Source organism: Aegilops tauschii, chromosome 4 (assembly GCF_002575655.3).
Source record: "Aegilops tauschii subsp. strangulata cultivar AL8/78 chromosome 4, Aet v6.0, whole genome shotgun sequence".
NCBI lineage: Eukaryota > Viridiplantae > Streptophyta > Magnoliopsida > Poales > Poaceae > Aegilops > Aegilops tauschii.
In genome coordinates this window covers 147,533,836-147,550,237 of record NC_053038.3, presented here as the reverse complement: position 1 = coordinate 147,550,237, position 16,402 = coordinate 147,533,836, and the positions used below count along the sequence as shown (strand labels likewise).

Below are 16,402 nucleotides of genomic sequence, written 5' to 3'. Positions count from 1 at the left end.
GTTTAATATGAGAAAAATGAATTTCAAGTCCTCGGTCGGAGAAAGTTAAAAAAATATTGTGAAAGAGGTATGTAAAAAAGGAATATCATTTGTGTAACACTAACGATTGGATGAGAAAATTACAAACGAAAATACATCACAGAAGTTCAACATGAAAACAGTAGGAAGTTCAACTACTACACTGAATGAATTTCAGATGAAAAACTTTCCAAATCGTCGCGAGTATGAAAAATGATCAACACAGGAAAGTTGTGTGTTTACAACAACTTTCCATCGGTATATCACTTGCTTAATTCCGGTGAGTGGATGGAGAGCTACGAGCAAAAAAAGCACGTGAAAAATAGAGTGAAGTTCAAATAAACATGCCGAGAAGTTCAAGTACTTCACGCGGTGCATTTTCGAAGAATGTATTTCGTGATAAAGGCAGAACGCATGATCTCGTTGTTTTAGAAATTACTTGAAAATGGCTAGGAATCGAAGAAAACCATCTACAGAAAAAGTTTCACATTTTCCATAGCTTTTCAACGGTATATTATTTGCCCAATTCCAATAAATTTATAGAAATTACGGCCAAAAAAACTTTTTAGACATTTTCAAAATTGACTTAAAACTGCAAGGAATTGGTAGAAGCGATATGTACCAAATTTTTTCGAATTTCCTCAATCTTTCGAACGCCATATCATTTGCTGCATTCGGACATACGATTCAAAAATTAGCTCGAAAATACAAACTCAGTGGAACTTGTACCGTTTTCTAAATTACTTTTAAAGCGTTCAAAATTAGGGACAACTTTCAACATGAAAAAGTAGCGCATTTTCATAAGCTTTCCAATGCCATATCATTTGCCTCAATTGTATTAGCCGTTTAGAAGTGGCATCGAAAATATGAACTCGTCTGTTTGGTTTGTGAAATTTTACGATTTTCCATATTACTCTTTAACCATAGGGAATTAGTGCAAACTTTCAACATGTGGAAGGAGTGGTTTTGCAGCAGCTTTCCAAGGCCACATTATTTGCCTCATTCCGATAAACGGTTTTAGAAATGCGATCGAAAATACGATTCACGTTTTTTGTATGAAGAAAAACGGTTTTCAAAACTGCTCTTAAACCGCTTACATTTTGCCAAAAATTTAACTTGGGTCATGATACTCGTGTCCATAGCTCTCCAACAGTATATCACAAGCAGTCTGTACTATGTGCACTGCACTGATCAGAGTTCTGTACTACATATGCACGCAGTCCGTACTACATGCACAGTTCTCATTTTTGTTTTCGTGTTTTTGCTCTTATGTAATCTTTTTTCCAATGTAGGGGAGTGCACTGCTTAGTAAATCATTCTTGTATTGCATTGATTACGTTTGTGTACTACACGTTCATATATTTCCGCACTACATATACAGATCGCATTTTTCTTTTTGTGTTTTTTCTCTTATCTATTCATTTTTCCAAATTTAGGGGCGTGCACTGCTTTGTTGGGTATGTGTAAACTTCATTTGACAGAGTCTGTACTGCATTGGTACACAACTTGCACTGCATGCGTCCTATTTGCACACTGCTCGAATCTAATGATTCATAAGCAAACAACAGAAAACAAATTATCACAGGCATTCTGTACGGCAAGTTCATCATGAGCAAACTAATTTCAACAGAAAGCAATCTAACATAATCAAAGTTCACATCATTACAAGCGATTCTGCATGGCAAGCAAACTAAGTTCAGCAAAAGCAAATGATCACAAGCAAACTACGATACATAAGCAAACAACATAAAGCAAATTTGATGATAATTCTAAAACGACGCTGGCATTGGTTGCTCTTTGGCCGGCACCATCTTCTTCACCAGTCAGCGTCTCCCCATCCCCAGCTGCTCCTGGTGCGCTTCTTGGGGGGCTCCTCCTTCTCCAGCTTTGCACGGCGAAGCCCGTCCTGGGTGAGGGTGATGCGGTTCCATATCTCGTACGCTGCGTAGGCGTCCTTTGCCGCGTACTCGATGTGCCTCATGGACAGAGGCAGGGTGGCCCAGCGCTTGTGCTCGTCGTCGGTGATCTTCTTCTTCATGTTGTTGTAGTAGTCGTCGATGAGCATGCTGGAGACGTCTCCAAGGGAGTCCAACTCCTTGGTTGCCTCGGGCACCCTCCACTCCTTCTGGATGTCGACCAAGTTGGTGACCTCCAGATTGACGCGCTCTAGCCTTTTTTTGTCGCCGTCGATGGAGAAGCCTGCAAAGGTGTACCTGGGGTCGGCGAGGAAGTTGTCGAAGACGGTGCACCTTTCAGTGGCGCTCAGTTGGAAGAGCAGCACCGGGTGTTTCTTGCCGATGGAGAGTTGGTAGAGGGCGGGTTTCTGCGTCGCTTCAGGCTCGTTGTTGTACTCGAGATCAATGCCGACGATCTTGTGGTGCTGGAGGCTGAGAGGGTGATCGCCACCTGCTTCTTGTCGTTGGTGTGGATGACGTGCAACTTGGTGTTGCCGTGGGCCTCCACGCCCTGGTACTCGTCGGCGAACGCCATGGCCGGTAGTAGGGCTTGGTGTTTTGCGTGGAGATGGATGTGATGGAGCGATTTGGTGGCAGCGCAATGGATACTTGTGTTGTTGTGGATGAGAAGGCCTATGGCAGGGGTCTGAATTTAAGGGGATGGCGCGGGTTGGGATGGCCGCATCGGATGAACTGCACGATCTCGCTGACGATGCGGTTTGTGCAGATCGTGGGTTGGTGTTGCGTCTGTGATCGTGGGCTTGTGGCGATGGAACCGCTCCGATTGGGTGGTTGTATGCGAACGTGGTGTTTTTTAACGTGTTTTTTTATTTTTGATCAGTAGATTTTTAATCACCACTTTCTGTGCGAACGGGCATTTTGCGACGTTTATATGTATCCTGCGTGATAATGAAACTGCATTGGTTAGAGTTCTGCACTGCATCGTGTGCAATGGAGAACTGCATGTTGTCTACAGGTGCTTACTTCACAGTATTTTTTGCCTGTCCTTATTGCAGCCCCTGAATAAAGTACAATGTATTCCGCAATTTTATGAGTTTTTCGCTGTGTTCTATACCGTGTATTTATTCATGTAGGTAATCCGGAACTGGATTGCTAAACCGTACTGCTTCGTGTAACGAAATGCACTGCATCTTTCTAGTGCTGCGTACTGTATCAATTTTTTTGCCTGTACTTACTGCAGTCCCTGTACGGGAGGGGTAGGGGGGTTGGGGGGCCCATTTTTTTGTGTGGCACTTATTTGAATGTATACTTTTTCTTTTCGGATGTGTTTTCTTAACATGCGTGTTGTTTTTGATTTTAACTTTTTTTATGAACTGCGTTTATTTTATTTTTGTTTTACCGACTGAACTTCATTGTTCTTAATAGAGAACTGCATCATGTGCGTTTTGATGTGGTCTTTCTTATTTTAGCCGGGCCGTTTTTGGGCCGGCCCGTTTTATGTTGCCTTTTGCCACACGCGGGCCTCCTACGTGTCCGTTCCAGGCGATCCCACCGCTCCGCGGACAGGGAGAGAGACCGAGAACAATCCCCTCTCCTCTCTTGCAATTCCTCCCTTGAACAAAACCGCCGTCGCCCGCAGCAACCGCCGTCGCCCGAGGAACCGCCGCCCTCAAGAGGTTCTTATTCCTGCATTCCGCGTCGTCCGCTCCGCGAGCCCTTGCCGCTGCGCTCCCGCAGCCCTTTCCTGTTTGTTGCCGTCGCCGCACCCCCCCTCCCCGTCGTCGCCGCCGCCGCTGGCGCCGCACCTTTTTTGTGGTACGTTCCGCTTGTTCTCGGTCTTGATCATCCCCTCATCTTTTTTTGTTATTCTCGTAGTTGCTGTTGCTGTTTTTGCTTGTGTAATTTTTTCGTAGGTAGTCGATTTTATCTTGATTTTGGAGTTGATACTCTTGTGTAGCAAGGTGGATCTAGGGTTTCGTGAGATTTTCACCGATTTTGTTGCTTATATCTGTCACTTCGTCGTTGTGCTGCAGGCAAACACCATGTCTTCGCCGAGCAGAGTGGGACGAGGAGTTCAGGGTATGTGGAGTGCTTATTTTAGGCTTTTGTTTATTTTGTTTGATGTTTATCTAGTTTCCTAAATCATCCTGCATATTGGTTTATGCTTTGTTAGTTATCAGCGTTCGTTTGCATTATTTTGTCATGTGATGTTTTGTAATTTCTGTTTCTGGTTCTTTTTGAATCAAGTAGGTGATTGTGGTTCTTATAATGATACACCAATTGGGTCTCGTTGTCCTGGTGGTAAGGATCATGGTGTGGAGGGAGGACATCAATTGAATTCGCCGATTGAAACTTCTCCCATAAGTGTGGCCCCTCCTTCTGGTATGTGATTGATTTGTTTATTTTGTGTATGCTGGTTACTTTGATGTTGTACCAATTGGTGTTGCCTTGCTGTATCTAGTCCGACATTTTGTTGGGAAGAAACATGAAGTTAGTGTATGCAGCACTGTTTTTTATTTTCTACTTCCTCCGTTCCTAAATATATGTCTTTTTAGACATTTCAAATGGACTAGAACATACGGATGTATGTAGACATATTTTAGAGTGTAGATTCACTCATTTTGCTTCGTATTTAGTCACTTGTTGAAATCTCTAGAAAGACTTATATTTGGGAACGGAGGGAGTATATGTGAACTCCACTATATGTATGTGTGAATTGCATTGTTGTTTTATTCAAGTTTTTTGTGCAATGCATTAATTTTTATTCTTAGCTTATGGTTGGAGCACTGCATTTTATATGTCTAAGTGTACTGCATTTGTTCTTTTTGTGCACTTTTTAACGACCATAGTCAAACTTCATTTTGACGCAGTGTCTGTTTTCCATGCTGGGGCGCCTGGGTTTAAGGAGGTTACTCGATTGATTGACCATTATTTTGCAGAGGGTAATGTTGGTGTGAGCTTTGACCAGAGACGTCCCGTTTTGTCTGAGACACAGTCGTAGTCTGTTGATGGTACAGAGGAAGTTACACAGGATTGGATGGTCTCGGAACAGCTTCGTGAATATGAGTTGAAGCAAAGCAAGAAGAAGTTGAGGTTTGAAAGCGACTCAAAAGAGTTTGAGGAGAAGGAGAAGCATTGGAGAGCTGCAGATGGTGCCAAGGGTGCCAAATTTGCCTAGGTGAAGAAACCTTCTTTGCAGAAGAAGAGGCTGAGTAATGTTGCTGAGTAAGGTGGTACACCTCGGCGGAGTCCACGTGTTGCTGGCATGAACAAGAATCTTGGCAAGAGAACTACTGAAGCTGGTGGAAAGGATGATCCTCAGTGCAAGCGACTACATGTCACTGAAGGTCCCAACTCTGATGATGATGACTTTGTGCTTGCTGATTTTGTGAGGGATGTTCATAGTGGTAGACGCAAAGACTGTGGTTCATCCAAGAGTCTACCCAAGCGTGCCCGTGACGATGCAAATGAAGATGTTTGTGGTGACTCTGGCGAGGAGGTGGATGTTGTTCCAAAGGTTTGTTGAAGTGGACTGCATTTGTTTTCTTCATTGTTATTCTATCTGTGTTTTCTCTGTCTCTTTTTTATGGCTAGTCTTCTAATGTGGATTGCATTTCCCTTTACACAGAGGAAGAAGTCTAGTAAGAGCAATGCAGCTGAAGATGATGCTGAGGGAGATGATTCTTGATTTAACAAGACCATACGTTTGTCGCTTCCCACTGTTTGCAAGGCTGCTGCCTTGTTGAAAGAGGCACACTGTAGTCGTGTTCGGGATGCTGGATTTGGTGTTGTCTTTGAACTGACAGTAAAGAAAAATGTGTTGCGCATTCTTATGTGCTATCTGATGGGAGTGATTGACCCTGCCACCATGATAATGGACTTTGGGAATGGCAGGGTTCTTCGAATCAATCGTGATGCAGTTCATCACATTTTTGATTTAGCCATGGGACGTCACACTGCACCCATGCCAGCTGCCAGCGGCCATGATGACTCGTTGAGTGCCCTCAAGGATGAGCTTGGCTTTGACCGTTCAAAAAGTATAGGTGTCAAGGACTTGCCTGAGAAGTTGAAGGCGTTGGTGGAGGAAGATTATCATGTGACTGTTGACCTTGCTGTGAAGGTGTTCTTCCTGATACTCTTCCAGAATTTGTTGTGCCCCGGGCCTGCAGTTCATTTGGGTGCAATGGTAGAGAACATGGACTATGCGGCTATGGCTCAGATGGACTTTTGCCAGCTTGTTGTGGATGAGTTGCAGGCAGCTGTGGTGAGGTGGCAAACAGAAGGCAGCAAGCAGAATTGTGCAGAGGGTTGTGCCATTGTCCCCCTGATTATGTATCTTGAAGCTTCGCAAATTTTCAGTCATGCACACGTTGACGCCACGTGCGTCATACCTGACGACCAAGGACCTGATGAAGTTATACAATGAGGATGTGCTTGTGAAGGGAACGATTTACTTGGAACCTTACAAATTTGGGAAGCTGCCGGTTAGTGCATCTAAGTTTTTAATATCAGTTTTTTTTTAAAAAAGGTGCAGCCATTATAAATCTGAACTTTTCTAGTACTCACATGTGTACTTGTCTTTGCCTCTTGTCTTTTTTTTTTGTAGTGGAAGGCGTCAGGTGATATTGTGTACAACCGTCCTGTTGCAGTTGTATGCGGCAGCTCTGATGCGGGAGCTAGCACTCATGCTAGGTTTTATGAGCCTATATGTAGCCAGCTTCCTGCCTGTGATGATGAGGTGCCGTGTACTCGTGGTTTCATGGATCGACAGATGTTTGATAATAGAAGCTCTTCTAAACAGACATTTGTTGGCGGCAAAAAACACGAGGAGATTGATGAGCTTCTTGTGAAGGTTTTGAAGTTGACTGAAGATTTGCCAACCTCTGGTGACAGGTTGAGGACAGTTGCTGGTTTTTTCCCTGTTCGCCATGGCCCACGAGATGAAGATATTGTTGCTGCTCACAATTTTGATTGTGGCGTGATTGAAAGCCTGAAGATTGCAGTGACGAATGTTCGGTCTTCCTATGCTCAATTTAGACATACACAGGAGGAAAAATGCGGTCGGTGTGAGAAGGATGCTGGGCATATTTTGGATGAAATGAACTGTCAGGATGCTGGGGTTGGCGCTGATAATGTATGTTCTAGGTTTGTTGTTGCTTTGAACCTCTTTTGTGTATTATGTGGACTGCTCCTCACTATTTTTGTTTTTTGTGATAGGCTGGAGTGGAATCTTCTGGTGTGCATGGAACTAGGGACGATGGAATTGGTTAGGTACAAGTACTTCTGCCATGTGTCCCTCTTCTTAAACTTGCATTTGTTGCTTTCCATTTTTATTATATTTTTTTGTACTTCGCGGTTGTAAAGTGTGTACTGCTTGTGCATAGTTGAATTTTTTTCTTTTTTTGTCATAACCATCTTATTTTCGTTTTTGGTTTGTTCTATGCCCGTAGACTAGTGTTGCTGCTTGTGATGTGCACAAAGAGTCCTACGATGGCTCTGGGAAGGATGAGGTCTTGGCTGATGCATCGTCCCCTTCGGATGTTGTAGCTTATAAGGTATAGTTGTATTACTTGTTCTGTTAGTGTGTTGTAATATTTTTTTGTTGTTGTTATAAACTTGATGTACGGTGTTATGCTCAGTCATATGCATTTTCATTTACATATGTTAGCTGCAATAGTTTTACATGTGTGAGCTTCAGTGTTTGATAGAAGTGAACTGCATTCCATTTCGCATGCATGGTCCATAATGTTTTATATAAGTAAGCTTCAGTATTTAACATAACTGAACTGCAGCGTTTGACAAAGTGAACTGCAGTTCTTTTTTTACGTATACATGTGTTGAAGTTGTAGTTGTTTTGATACACGTGGGTTGTAGTTGTTTGTTGTGTTAATTATCCCCACGCTCATTTTTGTGTTATTGTGTGTTTTTTAATCTTTCCACAGCCTGGAGAAGAAAACGTGAAAGTTCATGTTGATCTAAATCAGGGCGGTTGTGCTGTTGATGGTGGTGGCAGTGTTGGTGCTTCTGCATCGGTTGCCGTCGACTGTGCAGACCCTTATGTAGCTCAAGAATCCCATGATGCTGTTTCCCCCAGCCGGCATGAAGATTCTGATTTTGGCATTGAAAAGCCGCTGGAGAATGTCGTCCCTGCTGTTAGTGTTGTTGCTTCCCGTGTTTGTCTGGCGGCCAACGATGTTCCTGAAGTATCGAGAGTGGAGCCTCATGTAGCTGAAGTATCTAAGGACGTTGCGGTTGACCAGACTGTTGTAAATCCAGATAATGCCGATGTTGTTCCAGAAGGGCAGTCCAGTGATGTTGTGTTGGATTCGTCGCAACCTATCCAAGAAAATGTATTGGTCAGCTCTGAAGAACAACAGCATGAAGACTCTGACACTGAAGGCAAGAGTTTTGTTTTGAACAGTACAGTTGAAGTTTTTCTCATTTCATTTTGTTTAATTACTATGGTATCTATATTAGATGTTTAATGATAAGTGAAACTTGATCTTTTGTTTATGATTTTCAAAATAGCTAGCAGAATTTCCTTGGCTTAATATTTGAACTTCATTATTTGGATAAGTGAGCTTCATCTTTTTTATTACAAATGATGAACTTCCTGTTGTGACACCGTCGAGCATTGATCCAGCTCTCCTGAAATGATACAATGAGTTGTACGCTTCTGTTACGAGGGTTCGGAAGGACAAGAAGAACAAGTATGGTTTTTTTGGAAATTGTTTTGTTCATATGTATTTTCTAATTTTGGTTTTTAGCCCTTTTTCTTTGTTGTTATTTCTTTTAGTATCTTATGTTTCAGTTTTTCATGAAAAATTCAGGGACATGATTGCTTTTAAAACTGAGATGGGTGATATTACCATTGGCGAAGTTGGTCAATCCTTTTGGGATAAAGGGATGCTCACTACAAGACTTGTAGATCTTGGGGTTTCTTTGCTCGTAGATAAGTTTAAGGGATCTCAGACAATGGTTGTCCCATACCATATTTGTGTAAGAATGCAGAAATTTTTGTTTTATTTTTTTGATTTTCTTTTCTAATTTCGTGCGACGACATGTTTTCTTGAGCACTATTTGATTTTTGGTTTTGTATTGGCAGACAAATAGTTGGAATGGTGGTACTGTAGGCAGGAGTGTTAAAATGATGTTCTCTTCAAAAGCCGAGGAGCGTGTTGATAAAAAGGATATGGTGAGTAACGTTTTTATGTGTCAAATAGTATATTTTGCGTGTTTGTTTTTATAGTGTTCTGTTTCTTCTTCTTATAATACTTTTATTTATTTTTTCGTGCTTTGAATAGGTCCTTTTTGCAACTTTCAATCCGCCGGATATGAGGGATGGCGTTGGTCATTATTGTGTAGTTGCGCTAAATGTGAAAAAAGGCGGTTTGAATTTCTTGACTCGCTCAACAAACCTGGCAGCGCTGATGCGATCAGGGTTTTTAGAAGGATGGTTAAAAATATCAAGCGTGCATGGAAAGAAGGAAGCTCAAGTTCTGATGAGCCGCTAAATCCTCCTACACTTGATGGATCTGTGTTGAAACATGTCATTGTCCCAATGCAGCCAAATGGGGGTGTTCCGTACAGCCCCTCTTCTCCATACTGCTCAAGTTTTTTTATTTCATTTTGTGAAATTGATGTTTTTTATTCTTTTATTGCAGGCATGATTGTCGATTCTATATGTTTCAATTCTTGCAGACTTGGGATGGTGTTCGAGTTGCTCAGTTTGGGGTGGAGCACATTGGCTACATCAGAAAGGCCATGCTCTATAGTTGGCTCACATCTAGAAAGTGTTCCCTTGATTTAAAATCACTTTTAATTTTTGCAGATAAAGGTTGTTTTAGTGAACTTCTTTATCCTTCCTTTATTTATTTTTTGTGTATTGCTTGCTTCCGGCTCTTACGGGCTTTTTTTACTAGTTTGTTTAGTAAGTTCGTGATTTAGAATTTATGTGTATATATTTTTTGTGTTAGTGAGATGCATTTTATTTTTTGGGCAAGTGAGCTACATTGTTCTTCATAAGTGGGCTGCATTGTTGTATACAAGTGGTGTCGTGGGATTGTCACGGCAGATGTCCTCGAGCTAGGACTTAGTCGTGGAGCCATCGCAACTAGGAAGCTTGAAGGGGTTAAGTGGGACAAGGAACACGAGGGTTTATACTGGTTCGGCCCCTTACGGTGAAGGTAAAAGCCTACGTCTAGTTTGAGGTGGTATTGATTAGGGTTTCGATGACCAGGGAGCTTAACTGCTATGCCTGGCTCTCGACGAGATCTTTCCTGTCCCTAAACCGCTGCCGGGTCGTCCCTTTATATAGGGAGGCTGACGCCTAGCAGCTCTCAGAGTCCCGGCCGGCTCATAAGAGTGTCCGGCTCGGACTCTCAACTATTCTTGCCTTACCCTACAAGTTCTACCATAATAATGATTGTAACTACGGGCCTTAAGCCATATCCGGGTCTTAAGCCCATCTCTGGCCCATCGTCTTCAAGCTTGGCTCCGGGCTTCTGGCAATGACCATATGAGTAACCCGGCCCCTCCTGGCGGGTGACTCTAAGGTCTATATCCTCAACATTAGGCCCCAGATTGATTTGAGCCGGCTCATGTCAATCTTCAATCCTTTCGACAGAAAATCGCCGGCTTACAATTGCGTGGAGGCCATAACCTGGCGTGACGTCATCCTCTGGACTCCGGGTAATCCGCCGTGACATCATCTTCCATTAAGCCCGTGTTTTACTCCGCCAGATCCGCAACGGATCTTTACCTTTACTATCATCCCGAAAATCGAGGCGTTTCGTGGGGAGATAACCACGCCGTGGTCTCCTTGATTCTCGCGCCCACTTATGAGCTCGCCCTTATAAATAGGCCGGCCCGACGGGCCTTCAGCCACGCTTCTTCCTCCTCGCGCCACTGTTCCTCTGCTCGAGCTCGAACTCCGCCGCCTCCGCCGCGCCCCCGGTCTTCATCAACCTTGGCCGCTGCATCACCCTGACTCGGTCCAGACAAACGACGGCCATCTCCGCATCTCTTCAGCACCAGTAAGTCTTCGATACTCCATTGGGCAGATCCACATCAGGGTTCCGTAGTTCATTCTCTGTTCTTCGTAGCTCGTTGCGACCCTTGGTAGATTTGGTTTTTACTGCCCTTTTTTGATCTTAGCTCTGTATAGAATCACTGCGGTAGATGTTTAAGACCCATTTCACATGCAAATAGCCCTCTTTTTACTGCATAAGAGCCTTGTTCGAGCTCAAGAACTTCCTCGCGTCTGTTTCTAGGTCTAGAAACTTTTCTTTTGCCCGACCATTTTGATCCAAAATATTTACTACAATGTGTGAAACCTGTTTTACCACACTTAGTAAAAAACTGCAATCTTTGAATCACGGCGGTTTACATTTCCGGTTTAAAGAAACCACGCGTCGTAGAACCCTCCGGCTTAAAGAAAACCATGCGCCATAAAATTTTCCGTCTCAGCTGTGATAAGGCCGTAGACAATCAAATTACTCTCAATACCTCGGCGGCTTAAATAACCCGATGCACTTAGGTGTATACCATTAGTCCCCTTCATAAGCCGCCACCTTGACATTGAACTGTAGATTTCCTCCGGCTTATAATTAATCCGGACGTTTTCCTTTTATCATAGACTGCCGACTTTCACCATGCCTCCCAAAGCTCCTAAAGCCTCCATCACTTGCAACTGGATGAGGTCCAATGTCACCAATGAGACCCTAGCAGATTTTGTCAAGTCCGGATATCTGCCCAAGAAGGACGTCATGTCCTATCGTGCCCCTGACCCGTCAGAAGAGAGACCACAGCCAAAGGACGGGGAGGTAGTGATTTTTGCGGATCATATGAGCCGGGGCTTCGCACCGCCCGGCTCAAAGTTTTTCAGAGACGTTCTGAATTTCTTCGATCTGCGGCCTCAGGACATAGGACCCAACTCAGTGTCCAATATCTGCAACTTCCAAGTGTTCTGCGAGGTTTACCTTGGAGAAGAACCCAGTCTGCTGCTCTTCAGAAAGCTTTTCTATTTAAACCGTCAGAATGAGTGTGCCAACGGGCCAAGTCTGGAGCTAGGCGGCATCTCCATCCAGCGGCGGAGGGACTGCCTTTTCCCTTACGCAGAGCCGCCCAGCCACCCCAAGGACTGGAATCTGACGTGGTTTTACTGCCAAGACACGTCGCCGGCTGATGAGAGTCCGTTGCCCGGCTTTCGCCCCTCGCGTCTGCAGCCGACTCACCCACTGTCAGACAAGCTGACTCAAGCAGAGCGCCAACCTCTGCTCCCCACCATCAACAAGATCAAGGCTCTCCTGGGCAATGGTCTGAACGGAATCGATCTGGTCCGGGTCTGGATCTCGTGGCGGGTGATCCCATTGAGCCGCCGCCCCGGCTTAATGTGTGAGTACACGGGCCGAAAGGATGACCCCCAGAGACACAGCCGCAACGATCTTCCTGAAGATGTTGCAGAGGAGATGACCAAGGCTCTCTTGAACGAGAGCCTGGCAGACTGCGGAAGGACCGGGTTAGCCCCCTTCTGCAAGACCAACCCAGCCCCAGCGGTAAGCCGCTGATCTAAACCTCTTATCTGTATATAACTGTCACCTGAATCATTTTAAGAAATCATCATTGTATTTTTCAGGCTGATGATAAGTTCTGGCGGGTCAAATATGACCATGAGGCGGCCAAGAAGGCCAGAAAGGCGAAGAAAGCCGCCAAGAAAGCCGCCCCTCGCAAGAAAGGAAACAGGCCTACTGCTTCAGAGCTGATGCAACTAAGCGACAGCTCCGAGTCAGAGGTAACCCCTGAGCCTGTAAGTCCTTGTTGTACTTTGTTGTTTATTTCTGTCCACCTTATCAATACTTGTTCATCAATAGGACGACACCGGAGCAAGTAACCCGGTGGTTGAAGAGGTAACGACATTTTCCTCCGACTCGGAGCCCTTGCCCAGGCTAAAAATCCGAAGGGTAACTCGGAAAGTACGCTTTTCACATCCTTTAGCTTATCAAGACCCTCAATTTATTTTGAAGTGACAGGTGCATGAGAGCCGGCGGCACACCCTGACCGACAAAAGCACCGACCTCTCCTCCGGGTTACCTGACGCATCGAGGAAACGCCGGACCGAGGTGATCTCAAAATTGTACCCTTTTCATCCTTTGGCAGGTGTTATACGTCAACCGCTCAACTCTTCTGACTCAAATTATCAGGAAACTTCCCCCTCTTCCGGCGACTCTATGCAGTCAAGCCTGCCGGCTTTCAAGACCGTGCCCGGGTAATGATAACCATCTCATGTTGTACTTTTGTCTTCACTTACCTATTATGCTTAATCTTTTTGTCCTTTCAGTGCCCTGGCCAAGATCACCAAGAGGGCGAAGAAGTCCAAGCCGGTCGATGAGCCGGACTTGCCTGAGCCAGAGGCAGCCGCTCAAGAGCCGCCAGCCGCCTCTGCACCTGAGGCCGCTACCCCAACCACCAAGACAACTACAGAAGCTTCTGTTAACCCGGAGGCCTCCAGCTCGGCTCCACCAGCAGACGACCCGGACGTGGTAATCACCCGGACGGAGTTCGTTGAGCCGGGGAGACCTACCGTGCTGGCTAAGTGCTCCGCCAAAGGGGAGCTGTTAGAGTCGCGCCGGGTTAACCTGGACCTCACCGACTACTCCAACTTGAACATTGGAGAGATCGTCTCCGGCTTCGTCAGCCAAGTGCACAAGAGCCGGGATGCAGAGATTGCTGTGGTGACCCAGATCCAGCAGAAATCTGAGGTAATATCCTTCTGTCCTCTTACTTACTGCTTAGGTACCTGTACCATGCTAGCCCCCAAGTCGACGACTTATGATTGAGTATGTTGTAGACTTAGGTTCCGGCTTACTCCATTGAACCAGCAATGTATAGATAGAAACGTTCAATATGCATTAGCCCCCAAGTGCCAAGTGTCTTTGCTTGGAAAACGCTTGGAACTTTAAATTTGCATAGTAATTGTTCATGCCATAACCCGGAAATTTATACAGGCTGCTGACAAGAAGCTTGAGGCTGACCTTGCTGATCTCAAGAACCGGCTAAAGATGCAAGAGATGGAGACCTGGAAGGCAAACGCCAAGTTTGTATCCAGCATCGCCGCGCAAGAGAAGCTGAAGACAGAGTTTGACGCTGAGCGGAAGGCGTGGGCCGAAGAAAAGGCCGCATTGGTGAACCGGGCTGAACAGGCGGAGAAGGCTCTCTCCGAGAAGACTGCCGAGCTCTCCGGCCTAAAGCGCCAAGTGTCCCAGATGGTGGCCGCAATCTTCGGTAAGTCGTCTCACCGGCTCTCATCAAGTTTAGAATTTTTATATCTCATAATGCATCCTTGTCGGCGGCTTATCTGACTCTGTTAAACAGGTCCCAGAAGTGCCAACCTGAATCAGAGTGTGGTGACCAAGCTGAAGGCCGTATATACCCTGGTGGAGCAACTCTACACCGGGTCACAACGTGCCTTGGCTGTGGTGGCCCACTCCAATGAGGTGCCGACTCACCTGGCGGAAGTCCTTCGCCGGCTCGCCGTTCTGCCTCAACGGATCCAAGAGCTGCGACGGGCCTCTGCAAGAGCCGGAGCGATCGCTGCGCTGAGCCAGGCCAAGGCGTTGTTGCCAGAGTTAGACCTGGCGGACATCGCCCTCGGCTATCCAAGTCTGAAGGAAGACGGCACCGCCTTTGATCAGAAGGACTTCGCAGCTTACGTGAAGGCCGTACGCCCGGTGGCCACTCTTATTGGCAACGATACAGATTTGTCCAAGTATCAGCCGGGCTACGACGCAGAAAATCAGAGCATCCCTACTCCGCGCTATGAAGCCCTCAACTTGATCCCGCCGGCTCGTCAGCACACTTTCGCCCCGGAGATTGACCCGGCCGGGTTAATTGACGAGGAAGCCCAATTCGAAGCTCTCAGCGGCATCGACTGGAAGTCAGCAACTTTCCAGGTCTTGGGATCAACCGGAGGAGAAGAGAGGAACGAGCCGGAGACCTCAACTCAGCAAGCGTTGTAACTCAGCTGGCGGCTTATCAATCAATGCCTCACCCTTTTGGACTCAATGAGTCTTTGTAATAGAGTAGGACCAACACTTTATCTTTGCCGTGCCATCGTGCACGCCTTGAATGTTAAAGTCTGATGAAGTTGTCTCCTTTATGTTTCTCCGGGTCATAATCAATCCTTTGTTTTCCTTAATCTCAAAATAGGTGCCTTTAACTATCCTGCATAGAAGGGAAAATCACAAGTCTCGAGGCGGCTTACTGCCCTGAGAATCATAAGTTTTAGACATATAACCCGGAATATGAATCAAAAAGGACTGGTCTTCAATTATATCCTTAATACAGCCGTAAGAACATACTTAGCGTCCTGCAAGCATACTTCCGGCTTAAATAACCCGGGTGGTAAGGTTGGTACCTCAAGTCTGGTTTACCTGTCTTAATAACACTCATTGTGTTCAGCTAATACTGTAAGCCAAAGTTAAGCCGGTAAAGTGAGACCCGGGCGTACACGTTGAAATAATCAGACAAAACTAACTATAAAGTAGAAGAACTTAGGGGCTTCCGGTTTGAATACGACCAGAGACCCGGCCCAAAGGGGTTATGCTAAGATTCGAATACGATCATATAGCCCCCAGTGGGTGTGGCGATGCCAACCAAGAGGGTATCGACAGCTATGTTCTCTTTGGTTCGAATACGACCCATGTTTGAACAGGAAGCCCCCAAGTGATTTTAAGAATTGTTTAACGACGCTGATTCGAATACGATCCACGTCAGTTCCCAAAGGGGTTAAACCATGATTCAAATATGATCAAGGAAAACTCCCCAATGAGCTCGGCACTTTGCCAATCAAATGGGTATCGACAGCTATGTTCTCTTTGGTTCGAATACGACCCATGTTTGAACAGGAAGCCCCCAAGTGACCTTATTGCTTACGGCTAGATTCGAATACGATCATAAGCCGGATCCTCCTTCACGTCATCATGTAATCTTGCAATGAAAACAACACGTGCATATTTGGAGGAGAAAAAAGGACAGAGGTCCTGCTTTATTGCTTATCATAATATATACATGGCTGAGAGAAATATGTACATCACGAGAGCCGGTGGCTCAAGTATAGTAAGGCCGAAGCTGAGCTATGTTCCACGGCCGACGGGTCTCTTCCTCCGACTTACGTGAATCTTTATGCTCCCGAATGTCAATGAGGTAATATGACCCGTTGTGCAAGTTCTTGCTGACCACAAAGGGTCCTTCCCAAGGCGGGGAGAGCTTGTGCGCATCTGTTTGATCTTGGATGAGCCGGAGCACGAGATCACCTTCCTGGAAGACCCGGGTTTTAACCCGGTGACTATGATAACGGCGCAGGTCTTGTTGGTAAATCGCGGAGCGAGCTGCGGCCACATCACGCTGTTCGTCCAACAAGTCAAGAGCATCTTGGCGCGCCTGTTCATTGTCTGCCTCAACATAAGCCG

At 45.6% G+C, this 16,402-nt stretch overlaps 1 protein-coding gene across 1 annotated transcript; it reads right to left on the bottom strand.

Annotated features, from left to right (window-relative positions):
- Positions 1 to 1,834: 1,834 nt before the first annotated feature.
- On the bottom strand, positions 1,835 to 2,508 carry LOC141021712 (uncharacterized). The gene is made up of 2 exons (XM_073497568.1): positions 2,425 to 2,508; positions 1,835 to 2,341 (listed from the first exon to the last, which is right to left on the bottom strand). Exons 1-2 carry the CDS (start codon positions 2,506 to 2,508, stop codon positions 1,835 to 1,837), a joined length of 591 nt encoding a protein of 196 aa, XP_073353669.1.
- Between the last annotated feature and the right edge of the window lie 13,894 nt (positions 2,509 to 16,402).